Source organism: Lacerta agilis, chromosome 6 (assembly GCF_009819535.1).
Source record: "Lacerta agilis isolate rLacAgi1 chromosome 6, rLacAgi1.pri, whole genome shotgun sequence".
NCBI lineage: Eukaryota > Metazoa > Chordata > Lepidosauria > Squamata > Lacertidae > Lacerta > Lacerta agilis.
This window is the reverse complement of record NC_046317.1, coordinates 59,579,004-59,606,422: the sequence shown is the minus strand read 5'-3', so window position 1 is coordinate 59,606,422 and position 27,419 is coordinate 59,579,004. Positions and strand designations below refer to the sequence as shown.

Genomic DNA, 27,419 nt, shown 5'->3' with positions numbered 1-27,419 from the left:
GCTCAAAGATTGGCTCCCAAACCCATAAGTGACAGGAATGAAATGAAGCGAATGAAATGTGACAAGAGTTTTGGTATGGGAAAATGAGTGTAGTCCCACAAGTAATCTTCAAACATTTTCCACACATATGTGCTTCCTCTTCTCTCAGACTTGAACAAAGTTAGACACAACTCCATCCTACAGCTCCAGAAAAAAGATTAATGGGGGGGGATAGCAATGCATCTTGGGTAATTGGGTGCATATTCACAAAAACTTGCTAATTTCTCGTCCAACAAGGTAAGAGACCTTTCTTCAAATTTATCATGGAAATGTTTATCATGGAACTTTTCACATGAAGTACTCTTAATTATTTTGGGTTGTATCCAAATGCTGGTCCTATTCAGAGCAGACCCAATGAGATTAACAGACTAACTTAGTAGGGTTCAATTTTCATATTAATTAATTAATTAATTAATTAATTAATTAATTTCAGGATTTTATCCTGAGCCACAACATTAATATCTGTGGACAACTTATAAGGCATGGAAGATGCAGGAAGATAGAAATAGCAGTAGTTCTTAGCAGTGACAAGATCATGACCAGATGAGCTGTCACAGCCATATGCACCCTGAACTGAACAAAGTCCCGAAGGTCTGTTTATAGGCTTATTTTTGAAGCATAGTAAATCCAAAACACATCTTAAAACTCAATCAATAGCAATATTGCAGACTCAGGTACTGCCAAGAGAAGGAAGTTCCACAGTCAAGGGGCAGACCTCAAGGACATTTCTCTTTGGGGTTCCTCATACAATTGTGGCTGCAAAGTTAATGAATAGTGAAAAAAGCTCTCTCAGCAAGTAGCTGGGTATGAACTGGTTGGGTGAGAAGGGCACATATGTGTTCAAAAAGCAGGTTTCCTAGGGAAAATAAGCAGAAATCAAGCGCATTTCAGATATTACCTGGAGGACCACTGAGCAAATGTATAAGTGTCTTCCACCTTCAGCTGCAATGGCGGCACTTCCTGTCAATGCCTGAGAAGGAACCTGAGCAGAGAAAAAAATATGTTGGCTGTAGATATGGATGGATACAGCTGAAGCACGTTTCCATCTGCAAATGTCCTTTTCAACATTACAGGAAGTGCCACCAGCCAAATGCTGAAGAGTTAAGTGGCTTCTCGAAAGAGAGTTATGTTGTGGTTCCCAAAAGCACAACCAAAAAGAATATGCAAAGGTCCTTGTTTGAGGTGTTTCCTGCTTGGCAGGGGGTTGGACTGGATGGCCCTTGTGGTCTCTTCCAACTCTATGATTCTATGAAAGTGTAGTCGCCCTCTAGGTGATGGTAGTGGTTGTTTAAAGTCATCTTGGGAAGTTCCTGACATTTGTTGACGTTCTCCCTGACAGAACCATGAGTTCATTGACGAGCAGATGTTTGAGCAGAACTGCCTGGAGAGCTCGATGCAGAATTACCCATCCAGCCGCAGCCCCTCCCTTTCGAGCCACCAAGGCCTGAGCACCTCCTGCTGTTCCCGCCGCAGCAAGAAGACAACCCACCTGCCTAACTCCAGTGTGCCAGCGACCCGGCTGCGGAGCATGCAAGAGCTCAGCACCATACACATCCAGTGCAGTGAGCAGCCCTCACTTACAACAAGGTACGGCAGGATCTAGGAAAGAGGGTTTTGGCAGACATGTCTCCGAGCCCAAGCAGGGGCATGTTCATTCAGGCAGTGTGTTGAGCTGGCATCCGGGATGCTTTTCCCATGCCACAAATCCAGCATAGCAGAGCTGAAATGAAATTTAGTGCAAGCTGGAATCGCCCATGAGGATTTGCATTGCGCATTTTCACATTCTACCAGTGGGGGGTTACAGATGCAGAAGATGAGTGTTTGGCACCTCCCTGTGGGGAGGTAGATGTCTCTACTCTCAGCATTACTGTATCATGGCAGTCGCTAGGAAGCAGATGGCTGGTAATGCTAGGATTAAGAATCTACAAATAAACATTTCCCCTAAGCAGTTCCAGGCACCATATAGTAAGCTTTTAAGTGGCTAACATGTGACACCCAGGCATCTGAATCTACCTTTCTTTGGTGATTTCCGCCATGGACATTCGTATGGCCCATTCAACATGGCGAAACATCGCAATTTTCTGCCTCCTGAAAAACGTTCAGAAAGTGAGTCAGATGTGGAGAGTTGCCATCTGGAATCATATTAAGCATTGCAAGACTATTAAAAATACCAACAATTCACTGTGAGATAAACTCTTACATAGGCCAACATGTTGTTGTGTGAATCAGCCTACAGTCAGGGCAGCTTATGTCAAAAGCAAATGGGATCTAGTATAGTGTTTAAGGAGAAAGCAGTCAAGCCTACACTGCTGAAAGAGAAAGATAATGTTAACATATACTTGCCACTGCTGCATAATAAGCAGAAATGAGCAGCTGCAGATCTTATTGCCAGGGAGATGCTGTTCTGGGGGGAAAATGATACCTGCTGATATTTTCCTGTTATGCAACTATTAAATGAAATAAGGGCTGTATATGAGTTAGGCAACTGTTCATATAGGAATAATCTGAAATATATATTGGTTTGATTGTAGATCATATGGTTGTGTTCAGCAGGAAATAGGTGATAACTGAAATTTCTTAATCCTTAAAAATTGAAGTGGCAAAAGAAAGTGCAGCAGGGTTGTGAGTGGGTCGATTTCTTCACCCCACGTTTAATTTGTGTATCTGCTTCAGGCTAAGGACATATAGGATAATACCAAACCATTCTGTACACATTTTTAATGTGGCTCATACTATTTTCTAAACTTATTCTACCATCTGGACCCTACCGAACACAGATCCGTTGGTGTTAATTCAACACTGGTGATAGAAAGTAGAATAAAATTAATAATTCTGTGGCCCCTCCTAAAACCACATACAAGTAGTGATGCTACCAGAATGCTAAATTAATCAGTTCTCAAGTCAGATTTACTATGTTTATGATTTTCAAATGGATAATGAGCCCTCACTTTAATCCAACAAACTGTTTTCATCATTCAAATGAGATTGATTGCAATTTCTACACCTGTGCAAGGGAGCATTCTTAGAATTTTTGCTGCAATATGAGGTCACCTGCCAGACCCTTTTCTGAACAAGACCAGAAATGCCCCTGGAAGTGCAATCACATAGAAATGTTTCCAGGGTCTGTATGGAAAGAGGGAGAAGATGGCTGTCCCATGTCATGATATGGGACAGCCATCTTTTTGGCGCGCAGACTATCTTGTATTATGCAAGTTTACATTTGAAATTACTTTGAAATCTGATAACAGAGAGAATGCTAATGTTAGGTTCATAACACGGTGAGCAAATTGGGAGTTGTGTGCAAATTTTCTATCTCACCTTTCTGCCTGGAAACTGGCCTGCAAGGCAGCTGACACTGTAAAAGCCCATACCTAGTAACACAATAATAAAATTATTTTAAAGACAGTAATAACCTTATTTTATGAAGACTCTGGGAGGGAGGAACCTGTTCTGCCTCCAGCCATCCCCTCAAAGAGCAGGTTCCTTTGGTCTCAGCAGCTGCCCTTGCACATTCAACAGAGTGCAAGGTTAGCTGAATGCAAATGTGCAGAGTAGGAATTTATCCCAGATTGGCTCCAGATTATGTATCTTTTATCTGCTCCATCAGGAGAATGGTAGTTAGCATTGACTGGTGATGGGAAGTTAGGTAATAGGATCCTGGCCACAACAGGCAGATCAGAGTGGGAAAAGAAGTGAGAGAGCAATCACTGGAGAGCATCTAGAGGCACTGAGATGGGGGAGACAGTGGCATAGGAAGGGGGTGCGGTGGGTGCAGGTCGCCCCCGGTGTCATCACTGAGGGGGGTGACAAGATGGCAAAAATATGTGTTTTAGAAAAAATAACTCCCACACCCACCACACACCCCTTCCCACGCCACTGCAGGAGCACTCTCCCCTCGAGTGATTTCCAGAAACCAGAAGCATTGCTGCCTCCAACTTTGCAAACCAACATCAAACCTGAGGTTACGTGAGATACATTCACAAACACACACAACGTAACCGGCAGCACATAAATAATGCTCTTCAATATATTTCTCACAGTATCAAATATTTCTCTCATATATAATCAACATGTAAAGACCAACAAAGTGTAAAGATCAACAAAGTAAATAGAAGTCCCAAGAAACCAGTTCGTTCACAAAGTCCAAATATAAGCTAGTTTTTAATCCACATATGCCTCTATGTATTCATAAGGTCCAAAGAATCCAAATGGGAGCTTGCTACAGTTCCACATTTCCGGAATAATGGCCTTGTTTTGCCCTCCTGCGCTTCGTCAGTTGTACATGTTTCTAAATAATATAAATAAATAAATACAATATGGTATTTCAATATCTTTTTAACAAATTATGCAAACAATAGGCACAATTGCACCAAAAGTGTACATACCATATGATGTATATCAAGATTGTGGATCTCATGACATAGTGGTTGCTGCATAAAATAACAATTGTTGCAATATCACCGCGGGGCCTGCAGCGTGCATCTCCTGAGGGGGAGGCGGCGGGCGGACTGCCTGCAAGCTCTGTGCTGCTTTTTTGAGCAGCGCGGGGCTTGCGTCTGCCCACCACCTCAGCCTCCCTACAGCTGAGGGGGAGGTTGCGTGGAGAGGCTCCACGCAGCGCACCCTGCCTTGGCTCGCCCCATCCCCATGGGCGGCTCACTCCGCCCCGGGCTGCAGGGCGAACGTGCAGCCCCGGGCACCCAAGTGGCTAGCTACGCCACTGAGGGGAGATTCCACAGGCTTGAAACACAGGGTTTTGGAACCCAGAGAGCAGGGAATTGAACTTTTCTGCAGCTTGTTTACATTATGCAGGCAGAACTTTGGGGCTTAGGGGAGCAGCAGTAGATATCCCTCCTCAACACAGCTAGAAATCTGACCCGAAAGAGTCAGATGCAGACAAGGAGCTGGGGTCATGCTCCCCCATAGATGGGGGGAGGCAAAAGCTTGTTGCCTGCACCCAAAGGTTTGCAAGCTCTGAAGTTCCATATTTTGGGAAGATTGCCTCCGTAAAATAAATAAAGCTATAGCCTTAGTTCAACCTAATGATGTGTGCCTTGCCTCTTATTTTGGGTGTGGGTACAATTGGCAATCGTCAAGAGCACTGAACCATTGTAAGGATCCTACTGATATACCTAGAATGACTGAGGTTTCAGGAGATCCTCTTTGTAAGTCACTCTAAGATTACAGCCAGGGTTTCATACTGAAAGAGTTTTTTGTCTTTGTATTGAAATCCAGATAGGCAGTTGGCTAGAGAGCAACCCTATCATTTCCACTCCATAATTAATCATAGGATACAACCAGTGCAGCTCTTAATAGGAACATTTCTAGCTGCCAAGCCCTTAGGACTTCCGCAGAGTGATATTTGAGCTGGGCAAGGAGTAAAGAGAGAGACAGAATGGCAGCCAAGTAATCTAGGATGACCTGTAAGGGTAGACATGCTACAGAAACAAAAGCAGGATTAACCATTAATTGGGCAGAATATTCAACAGCTAGACCCAACAAGATAGGATTCCATGTTGACGTTTATCAGTGTGAAGAATGAATCTGTGTTGTTCCCTATTTAGGTTGCTTTTAGATTAGCAATATACCAGTATGTGTTTTTTCTTGGCTAGTCCTCAGTTACAGGCTGGAGGAGGTCACAATCTCCCATTTTTACTGTCCAGGTATTTTGGGTGGCAAGGGTTTTTTGTTGTTTTTTTAACTGTGCCTTTAATACCTACCTCATGAGCAGAAACTCGTTGGGTGCAGCTTGTCCCAAGATGCATTGATGGGGCAGGCTGCACCAGAGACTCCAGGCCAAAACCAAAGAACAGAAAGGAGGACCCCAAATGCTGGCTTTTGGGATTTAGACCTGTCTTGCTGAATGCACCCCCCATGTCCCCAACTGGGCTTGAAGAGGTTCCTAGCTGCATAGAGTCCTTTGCGGCCCACCACCAAGTTTTAGCCTAGTCTTTACAACCTCTGACAAAGACAATATTGTGCGAGGATATCCAACACTTGCGACAAACAGCTTGCAACTTCTGCTCCTTTTTAACCCTCCCCATCCCACCTCTGGCTGTCTTTTGTCTTTTAGTCGATCCAGCCTAAATATGAAATCAGACGATGGGCTGAGACCGAACTGCAAAGCCTCCCAAATAACTACAGCAATCATCAGCATCCCGACGCCTCCAGCACTGACCCCAGAAGGCGAAAGCAGGCCTGCCCCATCCAGTCCCGGCCACTCAACGAACATTACTGCTACGAGCAGCAACATTGTCAAGGTTTCGGCTTTGTAAGGCTGTGTGGGTCAAAGGAGGCTGCTTGGAAGGCCTGCGTTTCTCTCCCCTTCCCCACCTCCATGCTCCTCCTTTGCTGCAAATTGTGCCTAGATGAGTGGCTGGATGGACAGTTAGACCAACCTGACCAACATCTAAGAATTAACTGTGGGAGCCTGACAAGGCAGCTTCCTTCAAACTCACGTTCATGCTGCAGAGTGAGCTCAGAAGAACTGGGAAGCTAGAAGGGGATGGTTGGAAGGAGCTTTCTTTTGTCTGTCAACAAGAAGAAGAAATGTTCCCGGATGTGGGGCATAGAAGAGTTTCCAGAAAGTGGAAGAGACGTCCTGTCATAGCTACGAGAAAGTCAATAAAGAAGCAGAATTCTAACACTGTGTATCTCAGCACCTTTTCAATGGTTTTTAATGGATAATATTTATTCATGAGGATATGACTGAAAAAGGTGATTAGAAAAAAAAAACGGATTTTGTGATTATTATTATTATTTCCTTCATGCAGCAGGATCTTTTAATCAACCAAAAGTACACATTTGCTTTCTTTTATAGCTGAAGGTTTTAGGCAAGCAAAAAAGCAAAAAAAAGCAAGCCACCTTGTCACGAGAATTTGATTTTCATTCTTTTGTGAGTGCGTGTGTGGGTGAGAGCAAGCAAGAGGATCCATGAAACTTGGCACACTCTGACTACAAAAGATCCGAGCACACTTTCCTGTTTCTGGGCTCAACCCTGCAAAGACGTACCATCTGCATGGTCCACGACAAGCTTTAAGTAGTGCCTGTAGAGCCAGGGGTTCTACTCACTGTGTACCCTTTTCTTGCATGAGTGTGTCTTTGCAGGCTTCAGCCTTTAGTGCACAGTAGCAAAAATAGAGACCTGCATGCAATCACACACACACAAGCACCAATAAAACTCTCATTGTGGATGGCATTCTTTCTTAAGACAGGTTTTTTTTTCCTCCTGTAATTGCCTTTTAATTCAACACAAATTGCAGTTGCAAACAGTGTATTTGTCTGCTAATTATTGTCTGTGCGGGGAAATAAATATTTGTTGGGGGAAAGACAGGCATTTGTAGTCCACCACGATTTTCTGCTTTAAAAAAAAATTATTTTGTTATCACTGGCTTGTAAAGAGTGTAACTAGAACAACCAGTTCTGTATTTTTTAAAAAGTCTAAAGAAGTAAGCCTAGGGGGGATTTTATTTTTTAATCTTGTAAACACGAGTTTCAAAGAGGGCAAAATCAGTCAAAGCAACTGCGCCAGATGTTCAGAAATACTCTGTAATCTATGCCCATGCTTTCTTTTTCTTTCTTTCTTTCTTTCTTTCTTTCTTTCTTTCTTTCTTTCTTTCTTTCTGTTTTATATGTGTTTATTTAATAGTATTGGAAGTGTCTCCCATTGTATATAGTAGCCAGATAGTCAGTGGAAACTGTCCTTGGTAGGATTACTTCAGGAGCCAACTGTTTTGCATGGACTAATAGTGTGTCTCATTTTGTGATACAGTCCTGTGGCTCTTAGTGACAGTCTCTGGGTTGCATCAGCTTGATGGATAAAGCAATCTAACAATATTTGACATTCCCTTGTTAAAGCATCATTTCCTGCCAAAGAGGAGGATCGCTTCTAGATTGTTGGGATCTACTTTATATTAGAGTACCATTTCTAAGCAATTTATAAAACACTGTTAATAGATGGTTAAATATGTTTCAAAAATAGTTCACCAATTGTTAAAATATTGTTATACTGTCTAGAAAGCGTAGGACTGTGAGTCATAACCAGCTATAAGGTTTTATACCAATGTTCTCATAATGTACCTCCCCTGGGTGCAAACCTGTGGGACTTCCATCCATGTCAACAAGGCTTATAATAATACAGAGCTCTGTGGTTTGTGTTCTTTCGTCACAAATTTTACACCATTTCTTAACCTTTTCGGACTCATTTAACCTTTAAATTTATTTCAAATGTATTATAGGTTGTGTACCCCATGTCTTTTGCAGCTTTTGTTTTTGGCAAAACATCACAAAATGTGGCCCAGAATGTTTTTGATCCTGAAATTGTGTTGTTGTGAAAACATGGAGGTTTTGGAAACCCAACATTATGTTCAGAAAAAAAATATAATAAGCAGCTCCAATTGGGGGGGGAGGGAGGGATTGTCTTTATTTTCAGACTTCTGATTTTCTTTTCGGCATCTAAATTAAAAGCATTGAGCAAATACTGCTTGGAAGCCACAAAGAAGAATAAAAACAAGCTAGTTCTAATGAAATGTACCTTTCAGCCAAATAAAATTAAAACTTAATGTAACGTATGATCACCTACTAACAACAAACTTGTTTCTTAGTTTATTTCTTTTTCCCCCTCAGATACCTTATAGTGCTATGTTTTTGTTTATTCCAAAACCCCTTCCATCTTCATCTTTCAAACAAGGAATTTTGGTGCATTGGCCACAGAATCCCTTGCAAGCTCAGTCCTAGGATACAACAGGTGATGCCAGGTGGCAACCAAGCCAGTTAGGTCTACATTGTCCTGCACATACTGAAGTCCACCTTAAAATATTCAACTGTGTCACTGTGTTGTAAGAAAAAATTGGGAATGGTGGACATGTGAACTTGTCCATCATGAAACAGATTCAGGTGGATAGCCGTGTTGATCTGTCACAGTCATAATAAATAATAAGATGAAAGATGAAAAAAACTTTTTTAATAATTCCAGTGGCACCTTAAAGATCAACTAAATATAAGCTTTCAAGGTATGAGCTTTCGTAATACACACTTCATCATATACTCTGAAGCAGAGGTCCCTTCGACCTTTTAACTGTTGATGACTGTTATGGCAGTTGGTTCCACAGGGAAGGGCAAGGGTTTTTTAAAGGGATAGGTGACAAAAATTAGCTTTAGTATGTATAATGGGACATGAATCCAATATCTCTATTCAGACCAGGGCTCTCCATAGTTTTTAGTTTGGTAATGAGTTATAATTCAGCAACTTCTCTTTCAAGTGTATTTCTAAAATTCTTTTGCAATAAGACAGCCGCTCTAAGATCCTGCACAGAATGTCCTGGGAGATTGAGGTGCTCTCCTGTTGGTTTCTCTGTTTTATGATTCCTGATGTCAGATTTATGCCCATTTACCCTTTGGCGTAAAGTTTTTCCTGTTTGTCCAGGGCACTGTTGGCATTTGATAGCATATATAAGGTTGGAAGATGAACAATTAAATAGGCCTGAGATGGTATGTTTGATGTTATTGGGGCCAATAATGATGCTGTCCGGGGGCATGTGGCAGCAAAGTTGGCATCTAGATTTATTGCAGGCTCTTGTGCCAGTGCCCAAGAGTTAAGTCTGGTTTTTGTATTATTGTGTCTATCCCTTTAAAAATCCCTTGCCCTTCCCTGTGGGACCAACTGCCATAACAGTCATCAACAGTTATAAAGTTGAATCGACCTCTGCTTCAGAGTGTGTAATACACACAAAAGCTGATAACTTGAAGGCTTATATTTAGTTGATCTTTAAGGTGCCACTGGAATTATTAAAAAAAGATTATTATTTTCATCTTTCATCTTGTTATTTATTATCATCATGAAACAGTCTTCTCATCAAGAAATTCCCAATAAGCTTCTGAGGAACTGAAGGTTCCAAGGACGCAGTTTTTAAAAGCCACTGTTCTAGTAATATGAGACAGGCCTTAATTTATCCCCTAATGTTTGTCCAAGAATCCCTTTTCAATACCACAGTTTAGCCTTGGAACAAGTAAAGGATGTGCCTTTGAGTGTCTGCAGAGTAGTATCTCTCCCCTATCCCCTAAATAACTACTGTAGCACCAGTCCCACACATCTAGGATCAGGGGAAAGGTTTGTGGGCCCGTGGCGAACAAATAAACTTCAGCTCTGGTACCTCTGATTTCAGAAATTAAGTACTACATTGTCCTCAAGTCCAATCCTTTCATTATCTCATGGGTGATCCTGTTTAATTCACTCCAGTAAAAGCAAACTTTGGCCATTTCCCTTGTGAAACTGACCCATAAGTCTCTGTGACGCCCAATTTAAACTTCCCTTTGCTTCGTTTAACTTCATCACATCTCATTATACCTCTTTGCCTAGTCAATTTGAAGCTTGATCCTTCACTACCCTCGCCATATTGCATTGACTTTATACATCAGTGCAAATGGAAACCAAAATGCAGGGTGTCCTTGCGCATGCAGGATATGTCACAGCTCGAGGAGAAACAAACCCTTTTTGTTGCAAGATCGCAGATTATGCAATTGGTATAAAATGACAGTTTATATGGGGAGAAGAGCCTGGCTTCATTAAGCCGCAGTCCAATACTAACCAGCCCTTCTATAAAAACCTCTACTCCCATCTCCAATGTAGAGTTGTGGTTCTTATCATGCATGGCCCACAGAATGATATAGAAAAGGGCCGCCTCTGGCTCTTCTGCCTCCCTGCACCATGGCAAAAGTATCTTTATGCAGCAGCATTGCAGGGAGGCAGTAGGCAAATGTGGGTCTGTAGTAAAGGTGCAAAGGCTGAGCAAAGCACTGTTGCCATGCACTAGTAAATGAGAAATCACAGCAAGTAGGCCAATACCTTTCATATTCTGTAGAAGGCATTTTGGCAAGTGGAGCTTTTCATGCAGTTCTTTCATTTCATATCCATTCTAGAAGAGTGTGCCTTTACTTCAAGAATTCCATGTTACTTGGTTTTGTTGTATGGCTCCAACAAATCAGAACACCAGAATACTCAAATTTGCAAAACTGGAAAATTGGTGTTTGGCTGATCAGGATCTTTATTTCAATATTCTGATGTTTTTCATAATTTGGTTTTTCTTACAAGCCTCCAAAATGAACTTGTCTGCATCAAACCCACAAATGTAAATGTGGGTTCAATGGTCGCTTGGAAAATTGGTCTAGTCTCTTGTAATGATGGAATGTTACTTCTTTATGCCCATCTATAGCATGACCTTGGCATGTGTGCGGTGCACTTGAGGGAGCACTTGAAAGTCCCAGGCAATATACCTCCTGCCAAAGACATAGAAAAGTACTAACAGTCTGCATCATCACGCCCCCTCCTCAAGGTTACAATCTTGCATACCATTTGTCTGCTGAGATCACATTGACTTCTATTGGATTTTAGTAGTGTAGCTGTAGGATGTGCAGCCTGTTATTTTAATAATAGTGGGAGGTACATAATGTCTGCTCTGTGAAGGGCACAGGATAATTACTCCTATGGAAAGGGTCGGAAAGGTGTACAAGTGCAATGACCCTTCCATATATGCAAGGGAAGAACAGTGGATACTGTCCAATAACTCCAGCTCCTGGAGTCCCACAATTGGATGAGAAAAAGCAACAATAGTTCCAAACCTGTTGGTTGCGAAGTAAGATGTGGTTTCTGTGCTACCCATCATTTTGCCCTTACTAGATGTATCCAGCTATGTGTTTTCTCTCTCAGCTTAGAAAACCAGTGATCTAGTGCATTTCCCATCCCAAACTGGCACTGAAACATTCATTTCTTCCTGCCACTTGGCATCACATTTCATATGACTATTACTTTTCATAAGCAGAATTGGACAAAAACATTTCCCTGCATATATGGCATCCTACCGTACCAGCAAATCACTGCAAACTTAATGCTGACCATTCACTCTTCCTGAAACACACAATCTCACTGCTGTCAGTCAGTATGATCCACTTCTCTTCACTTCTGCCAAGAGGCCAGTGTGCATGAGAATTCCTTTTTAAAGTGTATGGCATGCCCATGATTTTAGAAAAGGGATGTTCCTGAATATGCGGACATCAATGGGTATATTGGGGCTGACGGATCAGAAACAATGGGCACAATCCAAGTACTTTTAAGTCCCATTGACTTCAATATGATAAATTTAAAAATATGCTTACCATACCTATTGAAAGCAAAAGTACTTAACTTTGGATTTCAAATGCGACTACCTGAACATTCTCCCCCTGAAATATCATTGCTCCGCTTAATATCTTAGAACCTGGGGAATGTGACTTTAGTCTTACATTTTCAAGTAGGGGATTGTGGGTCTTTTTACAATATTTGCAACTGTTTTGCCATATATTGAGAAATAACTAAATAGACAAAATGTTAATCTGACTCAAGTCTCTGAGCCCCAAATCTGATATAGTTGATCGGTCTCTCTCTCTCTCCTAACAAACTCTACAGCAGATGGAAAACAGTAGAACAAATCCAACTGAACTCATCTTTTCCATCAACACAAAATAAAAATTCCATCTTGTGTTTTAATATTTCCACCGGATTTTTCCATTTCTGAGTTTAAAACCATTAAACAAAGAAGAGGGAGATGGAATCACCAAAAAGAGAAAAGCAATAAGAGGATTTTTTATTTTAAATTTTTGAAGAGTATTTCTTAATGTACAAAACTTTTCTACAGAAAGGTGTCCTTTTTTGCAATTGATGTAATTGTATACAGATCTTCAGTTGGTTTGTATTACCCAGGAAAATGAGTTCTTTTTAAATCAGTAGATAATCAACTTATTGTTCTCTTCCCTCTCAAAAACTAGTCAGTCATAGGAAAGTGAACTGTCTCCTTGTAACTCAGGTTTTCAATAGCAATGGCCATAGACAGATGTCACCTTCAGTGAGGTACTCCCTCTAGATTGGTTCAGTGATTAGGGCTACTATCCTCTATACACTTTATGTAGGAGTAAGTCCCATTGAACTGAGTAGGACATGATTAAACACGCTTAGGATTGTGCCGTAAAACTGTTGATCAGAACTTTTGTTCATGACTCACTGTGTCTCCTGGAACAAGCCACTCTGACTTTTTAACGTCTCAGTATATCTACCAATAAAATTCAGGTGGTTTTAAAAAATAACTTTCCTCTCTAGTTCAGTGCTAAATTAATGATCATTTGGTTAACTCAATTAAAACTCATAATAAGTATACAAAATGCTTTCTGGAAGGGGGATGCCAAATAAGATGTCTCATTATATAGAGCAATCACTGATTGGAGAAGTTAGTTTTTAAGGGAGACAAATTGTTGGAAATATACCAATGGCCGTTAATCAAGATGATCAGCATTTTTTAACTGTTAAGGTGGGCACGCTGTTTCAACAATGAGGAACAGAGGGACACTATTACTCTGTGGTGTTACACTCTGAAGCATTCAGCTATCACAAATATCAAATAACCAGAGTAAGATCTGCAATTCCTTTAGGCTATAACAGGAATAATCAAAAGAAGGGATCTTTTGTGGATGGTTCCTCATGTCAGAGATGCTATAAGAAAAAAGGGGGCATGCAGGTCAAGGTGTCTTCATCGCCAAGTCCAGATTGAGTGAATTGGACACAAAGATGGAGAAGTCCATTGTCGAGTGGAATTTCAGGAACCACAGGGCTAGATTTACTGTTGACCTAACACAGCACGACAGTTCTTTTGTTTGTTTTTTGTCTAATTACTGTAGTCACCAGTCATGGGACCAAATGACAAATAATCCTCTAGTCTTGCTTTCAGTCAAAGGTTTCATAATTTTGTGTGTATGTGCGCATATGTGTATTGCTTTCTTTTCCTTTGCAGACTAATGCTTGCCACGGCAGGTCAAACAGCCATGCAGCTAAGAGATTAAGATCCGTAGTATATCCTTTCTCTCAGTTCTCTGTTGTTACCATGACTGGAGTTGCAGCTGGCTCCACGGACCAATGAAATATATTACAGAACATGTGTGATGGTATATTTTTGATAAATCAGTGAGACATTCCAATGCAATGGTGTTTGCGCTAGAGGTTTTATGTTGTTACCAGAATTCTCTCTCAGTTGCATTGTTTTCTATTTTCATACTCTAAATGGGCTTTGCTTACAAATCATCACGACCAACTGAGACAAAATTGTACTGTACAAAACTGCAGGTAGATTCATTTCAGAAAAACTTTCTAAAGAATCCTAAGTTTCCTGTTGTCTTCTTTTGAAACTGTAGTGCATATGTTGAAACTTGTATATCATTTACAGTACTGCGTCTTGTGCCACTGCTGTACCTGATGTATCCAATCTGGATTAAATGGAATATGTGCCACAAAGCACTGAACTCTTGCTGTAGATTTCTTTTAACTGGCATCACTAATGAGATTTAAAGCAGCTGCTCCAAGGACAGGCCTGATGGCTTTAACAGTAATTCCACTAGCACCATTTCTTGCAATGCCCAGACAGAATAGCCCCAGAAGTCCACAAGCAGGGCCAGAAAACAACAGCCTCTCCAACTGTTGCCCTACCCTCCTTCCCAGCAAGGTATAGTGCTTCATGTTCTCTAATTAGTCACCATAGCTAATTGCCATTGATAAGCCTATCCTCCACCTTTTTTCTAATCTCCTAAAGATATCTTGGGACAATTAATTCCATAAAACTATACACTTTTCTTAGGCAGTAGATTCAGGACAATCAACTTCTTAGGCGTCCAGAGAACCACTTTCTCCTGCTCCCCACCCTTGCTAGGGAACAGGCCCATGCACTCTTTTTTTGGAGCATGTGCCAATAGCATCTATACTTACATTCGTAGGACCACCATAGTGCACAATTAGGGAGGTTGAAAGACTCATTGCTGATATAGGCTTTTTCTCTCTCTCTAGCAATTCTGCTATTTAGAAATAGCCACTAGGGAGCTTGATCACCCTGTACTAAGGCTGCAATCACTTCATTCAGTCAAAGAACTGGTACATACCTCCAGGCTACAGCAAGGGTGGGGAACCTTTTTAGTCCAGTGGGCTAGACTGTTATCTATCCCCAACCCTTTGCGGGCAAAGTCTGACAGGTGGGCAGAGCCAAGCACCTGTCAATCACGATGCCACAAGGGTATCAGCTGACCTCTTCTGCAGGCAGGTTCCTCATAAACCCTTTAAAGGCATTAGTTTGTACAGTTCTTTGAATAAGGCTTTGCAGGTTTTTCGCCGAGCCAGGTTTTACCTGCTACACAGCTGATAACTTATGACATGAGGTATAGGGCAGGTGGGCATGACTTGGCCTAATTAGACCCATAGGCCAGAGGTTCCCCACTCTTGGGCTGGAGTACTTCATTCATATATACTATAAAATACAGTAAAATGTGTTGCTAGTTGTGTGAATACCTTCAGACGACTGCAGTTATCGAAAAACTATTCCAAAGTAAACTATTCCAAAGTTTTTCCTGTGCAACACCCAACCACGGATTTGGGGGATCAGTGCAAGCCTGTAGGCAGGAACTGTGCTGTTTTCTTAATCTTTATACAACACCTAGAAAACTTTTAAGACCTAGGCTGTTTAAAAATATGTAATTCTCCCCTATATTCCATAGGCTGCAATTAAAGTACCTGTCATGTGCTACAAACATTATAGTTTACAACTAAATAGAAAATGCATCTTCAAAACTGTCACAGAACTGAAAGCTGAAAACATCTTTTGAAAGCTATTTTGACTCCATTACAATATACTGAAGTACACCTGGCTCTGACTCACAACTCAAAAAATCCCACGTGGAATACAAGGAACAAGCAGCAAAGTATCAAAAGGTTTACAGAAGTTTGAACCATTAATAACTTATCAGCAAAGAACATACATTTAAGGAAGAAGAGGAAAACCTGAATGGAGGCTATGACCCAATTGTGATACTTTTGAGAAGTAAAAGAGGTCCAATATGGACACAACTGAAAAGTGGATAATTCCAGTATTGCTGCTGAATGAATGAAAAGAGTCAACAGCTTCCAATGAATTTTCATAATTCAGCAACAGCATTAGCACTCCTTTTGCATGTTGTAAGTCATATATTCCACTAGGTGGCACCTATTTTTCTCTTTCCATTGTGAAACGCAAATCTGGTAGGATAAAAAGCATACTTTTATATTAAACTACAGTTGTTGTGTGTCAAAATGCTACTTCAACAGTTAAGTATCTCAGCACCTGCGTTGAAGGTCTTAGGTAATGCCTTGCTGGAACAGAACAAGGATACTAGTATAGTATTTGATCCCAACAGCAAAAAGCTCAATGCTTGTGGAAGCTCACAGATAGGATACGCTGATGAGTGCCTTTCGCTGTGCAACCCAAGTACAAGCATACCCAACATTTATGAGTATGAGGAACTCTTTTTACCGTCAACATCTTTTCAAGAATGCCAGGTTAATTGTAATTTTAGGCTCAGATATTTGGGGGGGAGGAATGACAAAAAGTATTATGAACCTAATGTGGTAAAAAAAAAACTGCAGGGTGTGATCATTTATCAACCTGTGCAGGAACTGAATTAACAAGACAGAGGGGTATGTCTCCCTGTACACCGTTACTCATGCATTTACCCAGTCAGTCTCCCATCATATCATGGTTTTGCATAGGATATAAAGCAGCTGAAACAAAGCAGGGCAATTAGTTGCAGTTAATATGCAATTTCATTTCTAATTATAAAGTTTTCCCTTATGCATGGCAGGCCTGATATTCGGATTCCCTGGAGTACCATCCAATTATAACTTCATAGTTTTTTATATTATTATATATGTTAAAAATCCTATCACATCGCTAAACCAATCTAGCTCAAAAAGTGTTATTTATACAGTTTTAATTAAGATTTATTTAAATCAGCAACATGTGTTAATTGAGATATGCTTTTTTATTTATGCCACTTCTAAACAGAAGGAAGCACTACAGCTGTAGTACACTAGGAGTCTTGTCGTTTGAAATGATAATTGATAAAAAGGAAGTAGGGAGTTGCCAACTAGAAAGAGGTAGTAGCTTACTCGCAGTGGATAAGTCTTTTCTAGAAATTTCATCATATGCTGGTCATGCCTTTTTCATAATGTTATTCATCATGGTATCACAACTTGCCTTCTACCTCACAAACTTTGGGCCAGACATTCTCTGTTAGCCTAAGTTACTGCATTTCTGTGAGGACCTTCAAGACAAATGAAATAAAGACATTTTGCTGTACTTAAAAAAGGAAAAGCTGAGATTTCAAGTACTTGTTATAGATATGCTGGTGTACCTATGCAGAATGCCAGATGGACAGGGTATTACTACTACTACTACTAATACAATAAAGAAGGCTCTAAGAATGAACTTCATCAGCAACAGAAATCATACTTGGATATTTTTTTAAAAAAAAAAGTATTTTCTTACTTTAAAGAGATTGCTTTCTAAAGTTTTTTTCTGACCCATTTCTCAAAGTTTAAAGTTCTCACCAAGCTTAAGGAAAACTGTACGGTCTAAACAATCTCTTGAGATCTTTAAGTATTTTACCCTCTCCATCTTATGAATGACAAGTTATTTGCCCCCGTTACCCACAGAGGCCTACAGAGTAGCAAGATGGGAAATCCAGAGAAAGAAGCTAGCATGCTGGACAATTAGGCTCCATTTTACCTCTCAAAGAATGAGCGCTATTTGCTGGATGGGAATACAGGCATTTTAAGATAGATTACTCCCACAACTCAACTGAGATTACAGAGAAATGAGAAGGGGCCATATATTTTGGTACATCTGACACCCAGAAATGAGCATGTTAACCTCTGCACAAATTAAAATGCTCACCATACATGAGGGGAAAAGGTAAAGGCAGTAGTATTTTCCAAGTTCATAACCCAAAATAAATGAGAACAGTAATCTACAACGGATTTCCCATGCATCTTATGCCAAGAGTAAATCAGTATCAACATAAAACACTATTTTCATACCACTTATTAGCAATACTGTTGCAGCATTTCACCTTCTGGAAAAGTATACAAAACAGTATATACATGGAATAAAGAAAATATGTGAGTGTAAACAGAAACAGAAAGGTGATTTAAGATTCCACTAGTATGTTTTGGGTGGCAGAAATTCCCATTATCTGTTACCGCGCAACAATTCTTGAAAATAGATTGCATTGGCATGATAAGCAGTTAGTAAGTTTGATGGTCGCTGATACATTTGGTAGTATGAACGAGAAGCTTCTGCATAATGGTCGCGCCAAGCCCGGTAATATGCTCGCCAGTATTCCTCATAACTCTGATCTTCACACTCAGGGAAAGGAGTAGGTTTGACTTCAGATACACTTTTTATACTCTCGCTCTTGGAGGGCTTGGTGGTACAACGGAGGCGGCTTTGATTGCTCTGTTTTACATTCTGTTCCTTTATCTTCTGGAGCTGAGGACTCGTTTGGAACTGTGGTGGTTCAGGGACACCACTGAACTGCGAAACACATTTCTGATCTGATGTCAGCACACGATTGTCTCTTTGTTGTGCATCTGAAGATGCTTTACTATTTGACTGGTCCTCCCAGCTAGAGGTGGATGATGCAGAACTGCAAGAGCTGCTATCGCTATCAGAGTCTCCTGTCAATACACGAGCTTTTGCAGCATGCAATCTGGATTCTGTTTCAGTACAAATTCTATTAGTATCACTTTCTGGGTGTTGATGCTGCTCTCCTGGGCCTGTATAGCTTCTTACTATTTCCACTTCTCTCTCTGAGCCTTCTTTAATGAAGTATTCATAATCCTCAATGAACTCTGCCATGCTCCATGTGCTGGTGGACTGCTGTTCCTTAAATGATGATAAGCAAGGGATCTTGGGAAGCATGCTTTTTAATGTTTCCCTGTCCACCTCCTCATTATGCTTTCCAGCAGTCTGAAGACAAGGCTCTATTTGGCACTTCTGCTGAGTGATACTATGGGAAGACTGTTGCTTCCTGGTTATTTTTGGTTTTGTGTCCTCCGTTCTCGTTTTAAGTAACTGCTTCTGTTTGAGGGCTTGTTTTGGCTTGGCTGCAACAGAATTTTCACAAACAACAGGAGCACTGGTGCTTACTGTTGTGTGCTGCATGGTCCCCTCCAGTCTCTTGGCTGGCAACAGAGATGCATGCAGCGAAGCATTGGGATATGGGACAGCAGTGACTTCGACATCCCAGCCTTCAAACTGTTCCATGAGCCCAGGAGGTATAGGTTCTTCACAAGAGAAAAATGTTATTAGTCAAGAGCAACATACAGTATCTCTTTTCAAATAAATTCTCATAATCACAAATATATCTAAGTGACACCATCATAAAACATGTTTTGAATGCAAGCATTTGATTACAAGCATGTGCCAGATGTTTTTACTAGACAGTTTGTAGTTTAAAAAGAAAAGAAAGATCAATACATACAAAAGTCTTGCTATAAGCCAAATGATGTTACATAATGCTGTAAAATAGTCAGAGCTAAAGAATAATGATCCCATAAGCCAATGACTGGGTAAGTCCATCTAAAACAGCCAAATTTCTTCTTTTGACAGGTTCCAAAAGTTAAGGTTTCACAACCTCTCTTGCTGAACTGCTCTGCCAGAAAGGAACATCCTCTTAAATCTACATTCATCTTGTTTGCAAACATTGTTTCCTGTCCTCTTTAGAGCTTCTCAGTTTTTATACTGTTGAAGGTCACAAGGCTTTCATACTAAGCAGCTCCTGTATTTGACTAAATGTATTATTTATTTAGTGTCTTAATTATTGGGCTGTTAATTATATTGTCAATGAATCTAGCTTTACTGGATAGCTCAGTTGGTAAAGCACGGGGCTCTTAATCTCAGGGTCATGGGTTTGAGCTCCATGTTGGGCAAAACGATTCCTGTATGGCAGGGGGTTGGACTCGATGACCTTTGTGGTCCCTTCCAACTCTACAATTCCATGATTCTATGACTTTAAATGATTTGACAACTAAAAACTCTGGTACATTACTTTTCTGAAATAATTCAGTATTTCCACTCAGGAAACAATTCACTAACTATTTAAAATTCAGAATAGGCCTATGGCTCCATGATCAACAGTACAATCCTATACATAGTATAAAAATAAACCCCACTTAATTTAATGGGAGTTACTCCCAGGTAAGCAAGTACAAGACTGCAGCTTAACCACCTGCATCAACTCTGAAACATTTACTATAGCACCATTCAGAAGGACAGGGACAGAGAACCCGTGGCTCACCCACTGTTATTCAACTTCCACCAGCCCCAGCAAGCAGTCAATGACCAGGTGTGATGGGAACTGTACTTCTGGAGGGCCACAGTTTTCCTGCCCCACCTTCCCCGCATAAAGACATGCTCAAATTAATGCACCATGGTCCCACATACACCAGAAACACTTGTACCTGGTAAAGGAAGCAACCGAAGGTTACATTTCTGTGCAATTTTCATCATCATGTTTTCTTCTTCCCCACGGCAGCAATATGTCACTGCTAGCCCTAAAGTTCCTGTGACAAAGCAGATATAAATCAGTTGGAAAGAGTTGTAGATCCAGCACCTGCCACTGCACTGCAAACTCAAAGCACTATTTACCAAAGCGCCCAGCTCTGCCAATCCGATGCATGTATGTTTCCCAATCCAAAGGCACATCCAAGTTGATGACTAGATTCACCTTCTCAGCATCAATTCCACGGGAAGTCTGAGTGGAAGGATGGGTGAAGTTAAAGGTGGTAGTAAGTAGGAAACAAGCCAAGCACAACAGACATTTAGACTTCTTCAGTTGTTCTATGGTACCACGAATAAAATACTGCAGCCTCCCAATCAATTCAGGACAGATGAAAATGTAGAATTTACATACATTAGGACACAAAACAAGCCCATTGCTCTAGTTCAGAAGGACTCTAAATGCTGCTGGGTGTGTTGCTCAAAAACAATTGCTTCAGAATAGTTTCATTACAGTAAGTGGGCACAATCCACAGAAGATCAGGAGCGTTCAAGACTCCCTGGGATTAATTAATGTAATTTTGCAATTTAAACCATACTAATTTCAAAGCCATCTAAATGACACAACTTCTCGGGGCCTTCCTCAATGAGACTACTCTGAAAATACTATACTTTCATTCTTGCTCACAACTGTCTATACAAACAGTAAGGTCTTCGGTTAGTTGCTCATGAGTAAGCAGGCGAAACTCCAAGTTTCCTTTAATAGTTTTATTGTGCAAACTATGTACAGTGCAGAGCTAATAAGTTCATGTCTGTATCAAGCGTCGTCAGAATCCGGGAATGCCCCTTCCGGTTCTGACCCCAACAAAAGAGTTTCGGTATATGGAAACCCCACCTCCCATCCTTTTGTTTCACCCCTCGACGCCTTTGGGGCACCGGAAGCTGCGTTTCTCCTTCATTGCCCCTTGAGCTAGGGGAGTGCAGGGTCTCTCCAGCATCCTCAGAGCCTCTTCCCTTCATACCCTGAAATGCATGCCCCTCCCCACTGGAAGCCTCACTGCTTCCTCTGCTGCCAGAGGAGGTGCTGCTGGTCAGGTGGGGCCGGGGCTCTCTGTAGCATCCCGAGAGCCCCTCCACCACCTTGCACTGCGCCGGGGACAATTCCCTAACACAAACATTAATAGAAATATGCCGGGAATAGACTAAACTTTGTAAAGACAAGAGCATGGGGAAAATATCTTCATCAAATAGTGGTTAGTATTTTCCTCTCCTCAAGCTTGATTTACAACATATTTTAGTCCAAATAATGCACTGTTTCAAATATTATTGCATTTGTATGTACTAGTACATTTCCCAGAGACATGAGCACACTAGCTCAGTTGGAGTTTCTAGTTCCTTCTAGTCATATCATATGAAGTACACATGAAACCTTTACACTTATTAAAAATTCAACATCGGGGTGGAGTGGGGAGAACCTCACCAAATCAGTTGAAATCAAGACTCTACAATGAAACTGCTTGAGTTTAGCCATAGCATCAAGTCGTTGGTTCTGATTCATACTGCCTAGAGAAAGACAAACAAATGGAGAAATGTGGACCAGACAACAAAATTACTAGCAGAATCATTAGGATAGTTTGTTGCCACGTCTCCTCCACAGACATTTTTGTCTAATTTATCTATTGTACATACATAGTAATTCCTACCAAGCTCAAATTGGCCTTATTCCTAAATTAATATTGATACAATTGCAACTTAAAACAACCTATTTACTTACACATGTGCCTTAACACAACAAATTCCACATACAACATAGCTGAAATCAATATTAAAAAAAACATCAATAGGCCCGCAAACTTGCCTGAAATGCACTCAGCAGAAAAACCTTTGGAAGTCAGTAAATCTGCTAGGTGTTGAGCTCTGAAACAGTGAAAAAGACAATACAGTAAATGTATTTATAACATAACACTTCATGACTGCCCCACTCACCAGCTCCTCAAAACTGTTTGACAGGAGTGTATAGCAAATATTTAACAAACAGCTAAACTTAGCAGCATATTGTTCCTAGCACAGTAAGATGCAAGCACAGTTGATTTAATCTGGAATCATTTCCCCTTGATTACTTCATCCACTGTATATGTGATGAACTTCTGGTCTTTAAGTTATAAAAATATGGTGTGTTTTTTAAAGGCATGAGATTTTTAGAAATAAATCCTACTGGTCTTTAAGTCATAAAAATATGGTGTGTTTTTTAAAGGCATGAGATTTTTAGAAATAAATCCTACTGTTTTAATTTAATTCAATACTGCATGACACACTAAACAATAGATGACCAATCTTACAGCCCTAGAAACTCACTAGCTTCACCCACTTTAATGTGCATTGGCTTTCACTTTCAGAAACAGGAGCATTGCTATAAAACCCCAAATAATTCATTGTTATTTTAGCTAGTCTTGATTTTTTTAAAAAAATCATAAAATACCGGCTATGTAGATTCGAGAAGACCAGGGCCTGGTTGAAAGGAATCTTGCTGAACAGCTCCTGTAAATGCTCAGCCTTCTCCTCAAAAGTCTTATGAGGTAACGGGTGAGAATTCACAACTTTGAAGTACTGCTTCAACCCTAACCAAAACAGGATGGGCTTATATATCATTTGTACAAACAAAAACTCCTTTGAGGAAAGGATACAAATGTAACAATAATAAATGGTTGTCCCAATATTTCTGGCTAAGTTGTTATATAAAGCATTAAAATGACAGGCAATAAATTCAAACCACATATTTATCAAAGTGGTAAACTCTATAACTAGGGTGGTGGTTGTATGGCCTTCCAGAAGCTGTTGGACTCTCAACTTCCATCAGCCCCAGCCAGCATGGCCAATCATCAAGGATGATGGAAATTAAAGCCCAGCAACAACTGGAAGGTCATAGGTTCCCCACTTCTGCTTTAGAATCAAGCATACCACTCTAACATATTTGGAGGGTTGTGCAGAAATGCACAGAGAACATCATACATACCAATGAGACTTGGGTCAGTGGGATTCAATCTCACAAAGGTGGGATCTCTCATGTACCTAGTCAAAGAATTAGCCAAGGATTCAGGATAGGTGGCTGACACAGCCAACATTTGCTTATTGGCTGGTAGAGAAGAATAAATCCAACTAAAGAGAGAGGGAGGGGGGAAAGCACCATTTAGAACAAACACTTCAAACCAAATATGTTTCAGAAACAAAAAGATTATAACGATTACTGGTAGGCTACTCTTACTTGACTTGATCCTGGAAACTACCTTCTTCCAGAAGCTTATCTGCCTCATCAAGAATGAAGAGACGAATGCTGGCTGTATTCAGATAGTTCAGCTCTATGAGTTGCTTTATGCGCCCTTCCAATAACAAAAAATGCATTAGGATCTCAAGCATACAACAGATCTAACTGAAATATACTTTTTGCAAAAGAATAGTAAACATAGCACCTTGCTAAAAATGACTGATTAACTCTATGTGCAGTTTTCAAATTTTGCTCTGTAAATAAGTTTGCACAGACAGCATCCACTAGTTTTTGTAGCACAATACAAGATTTGATAAACATGTACAATTTTATTTGTCATACCAGGAGAACCAACTGCTATGTGACACTTTTTCAGCCTCATCTTATCTTGGTTTAAAGGGGTTCCTCCAATGAAGACATGACATTCCAAGCCTTCCATTTTGATCCCAATAGTTGTAATAACTGCATGAATCTGAACAGCAATCTCTCTGGTAGGAGCCAAGATCAAAATCTGAAAAAAGGTCAAGCTGTAAATAGACTAGAAGAACAAAACAAAAAAAATGAATACATCTTATTTCCTAGATTATTAACCCCTCTGCTACCATAACAGCTGAGTGCACCAATAAGTGACACCCCTTTGATGGCATTTTTAGTCTGCTAGAATCCAGATATCCCCTCAATAAGTGCCAATCACACTTACAAAATATCCTTAAATATCAGCATAAATGCATATGTAAGTTATAACAAAGCTTACCTATGAGGGAGCTAGAATGAAACTCTCACTGAATAGCACTGCCCTTGTAAAAAAATCTTGTTATTAATTACTCACATCACTTCTCTCAAAACTTTACACAAAACTATAATGCTCACCTGTGTAACAGGGCTTTCTAAGATAAGGGAATCAAGTGCAATAGTAGAGAAGACACAGGTTTTACCAGTGCCAGATTTTGCTTGTACAATGAGATCTGAAAAGTAAACAAATAGTAAAATGTCAAGAAGCAGCCAAAAGATCACCACCAAAAATCCAGGACAAAAGAATCAAGTAAATTAGGCCAGTCATGTCATCAGCAACCAATTCACTTTTAATGGAACACCGCTCCAAAGCTAAAACCACCCAACAGTCATCCATCTAAGAGTGAATAAATAAATATTTACAGTACACCAACCACATTAAAATATATTAAATTTGACTTCAGATGTTTCATCAGTATTATTAGCTTCATCTGGCAATTTTGTATCTTCCAAGTGACATCTAAACAAACACATAACACAGAGCTCCTATGCTGGTACAAGCACAAAAGGGGCACCAGGAGTGGGTCTTCTTGTAGTAAGTTTATTGAAGGCAACTTGCCATTCACTGCTGATCTTTCTCTACAATATGCAGGTGGTTGTAAAATGCTATGTGTGCGCTTGATTTCTCATCTCACCGCATACCAGGACATGTACAGAGTATACACCACTTCAATCAATACTGTATTAAGACTCTCAATTTTAATCAATTTTAATCCAAAAGTCCTGTACAGACCCAACTTCAATGTTTTATTGTCTGCTTTTCATAGTCCATCTCCCTCCATGCACTCTTTACTCCTTAAAAAAAAATCCACAAAGACAAAAGAAGGCAATGGTTGCATCCGTGGCACAGGCCACTTTAGTTTGGCCTGCAACCTACAGCCCACTTTTGCATATTAACCACTTAGCTAAGGACCCTACTGCAATATGCAAAAGGCTTATTGCGTCGGAAAGGCCTCCTTAAACAAACCTTGAAAATCGGCGCACAAGGCTCTGGCATCACCCTCCAAAAGGTAAAATGGCTGTTAGTGGTATCTTGGTTCTCAAACAACTTGGAACCCAAACACTGCAAACCTGGAAGTAAGTGTTCTGGTTTGCGAACATTTTTCGGAAGCCGAACATGCTCTGTTTGGGTGATACACTTCCTATTTGAGTGCCACAGTTCCGTTTTGAATGCTATGTTTCCAATTTAAGTGTTGCGCTTCCAATTTGAGTGCCACACTTCCGTTTTGAGTGTTACACTGAGGTCTGTCTCTTTTTGCTATTTATTTTGCATTTTTGTGGCTCTCTTTTTTGTTTTTGTTACTGTGTGGAACCCAGTTCAGCTATTGACTGATTGACTGTGTGGCTACAGTACATTGTTTATTGCTTTCTTTTTATGGATCAATGGTCTCGTTAGATAGTAAAATTCATGTTAAAATGCTGCTTTAGGGGTTGTTTTTAAAAGTCTGGAACAGTTTTATCCATTCTGCATTACTCTCTGTGGGAAAGCGCGCCTTGGTTTTGGAACAGACTTCCGGAATGGATTAAGTTTGAGAACCAAGGTACCACTGTACCTTCTACAACCCACATTACTCCACAGCCTCGGCAGCATTTTTCTTCCCAACGCAAGTTCTTGGCCTCACTTCTGGCACTCTCCCATCGTTTGGCACAAAGGCTCTAAACCCAGGGCCAGCCCAAGACATTTCTGCACCCGAAGCAAAAACCCCAATGACAGTCCATTCCCGGCCAGGGAAGGAGTGGAGATCTACACAAGAAACAAGGGCAAGGAGGGAGAAAGATCCATTTCGGGATCTGCTGACCCTGGGGGTCCTGCCGCAGGAGGCGGCCGCCTCACCTGGTCTCGTGGGTGGGCCGGCCCTGCCCAGACCCCTCATCCCAATCCCTCATCCCGCCTCACCTAGGCCGCAGCGCCCCAGCGGGATGGCTTTGAGCTGCACCGGGGAAGGCCTCAGGAACCCGGCAGCTTTCAGCCCCTCCAGGACCGGGGCCGACAGCAGCAGCGACCCGAAGTCTTCGGGCCCTTCGTGCAGAAGCACATCCCGGGTACGGAGCCAGCTCTCAGCCGGAGCGACCTCGGAAGCCGCCATCTTGGAAAAGAGAGCGGGAACCCTGGGAAAGCGTCGCGAGAAACGAGACCTTGCGGATGTGACGACAGAGGTGCGCGCGCCGAAACGGCGCGGTGGGCGGGGGAGAGAGAATCACTAAGAGGACCGAACCATTGAGACGGGGGGGGTGGAGTGAGCGTACGTCCTTTAGGCTGCGGGCGGCACCAAGCAGTCATTCTTTATGGGGGGACCGAGGAGGCTGCACCTAAGCGGGAGAAATAAAGGGCTTAGCTAAGGCAGCGTCAAGACTCAACATGGGTGGCAAAGGAGGAGGAGGAGGCGATCGCGGGCTGCTTCCATCTATATACTGCCTGAAACTCGTGTTTTCATGGCAGAAGCCTCCGTTGTTGCCTCTGTTTCACTTCCGTTTCACGCTTCTTTCCAGTGTGTCTTTTTCTAGATTGGAAGCTCCTGCGGGCAGAGACCTGCTCTCATTCTTTCTTGAGCACCTTCTACCCGAGCGGTTTTTCTGTTGTGGTTATTGTGTTTTGTTTCGGAATTTTTTGTAAGCTGAATTGGAATTTGATAATAAAGGGCGGGATCAGTATGTTAATAAAACGAACATTTGGCCCCCGATTAATAACAATTATAAATAAAATGCAGTGATAAATATATATAAGCTAGAGGCTTCTATTTTAAGCACACATAGTTTGGGAATGCTGGGTAGAAGAGAAATTGGGATTTACTTCTGTGTAAAGATGAATCGGATTCGGTAGCAATCCTAAAATTACTTGGGAGTAAAACCTACAAGCAAATGGGACTTATGTGTAAAGCTGTATAGGATATGGTAAACTTTTGCAAGGCTTACATGGGGGTGATTGATCACCATTTGCTAGTACAGTAGTC

General features: G+C 41.0%; 2 protein-coding genes across 6 annotated transcripts in view; one reads left to right on the top strand and one right to left on the bottom strand.

The window, feature by feature from the left end:
* KCND3 (potassium voltage-gated channel subfamily D member 3) overlaps positions 1-6,499 on the top strand; it is a 274,156-nt gene extending 267,657 nt beyond the window's left edge. For all 5 annotated transcript variants that reach the window (XM_033152953.1, XM_033152950.1, XM_033152951.1 and 2 more), the window contains 2 exons: positions 1,379-1,626; positions 6,113-6,499. In XM_033152953.1, coding sequence (XP_033008844.1) covers positions 1,379-1,626; positions 6,113-6,314 — 450 coding nt within the window. In that variant the 3' untranslated portion in view covers positions 6,315-6,499. The remainder of the gene's footprint in view (positions 1-1,378; positions 1,627-6,112) is intronic.
* An 11,442-nt stretch (positions 6,500-17,941) lies between these two features.
* Positions 17,942-26,585, bottom strand: DDX20 (DEAD-box helicase 20). Its single transcript, XM_033152948.1, has 11 exons — positions 26,366-26,585; positions 24,547-24,641; positions 24,019-24,187; positions 23,677-23,791; positions 23,428-23,570; positions 22,894-23,032; positions 22,273-22,331; positions 21,895-21,977; positions 20,565-20,670; positions 20,378-20,479; positions 17,942-19,201 (listed from the first exon to the last, which is right to left on the bottom strand). The coding sequence occupies exons 1-11, from the start codon at positions 26,553-26,555 to the stop codon at positions 18,105-18,107; spliced, it is 2,298 nt and encodes a 765-aa protein (XP_033008839.1). The 5' UTR covers positions 26,556-26,585; the 3' UTR covers positions 17,942-18,104.
* Positions 26,586-27,419: the final 834 nt, after the last annotated feature.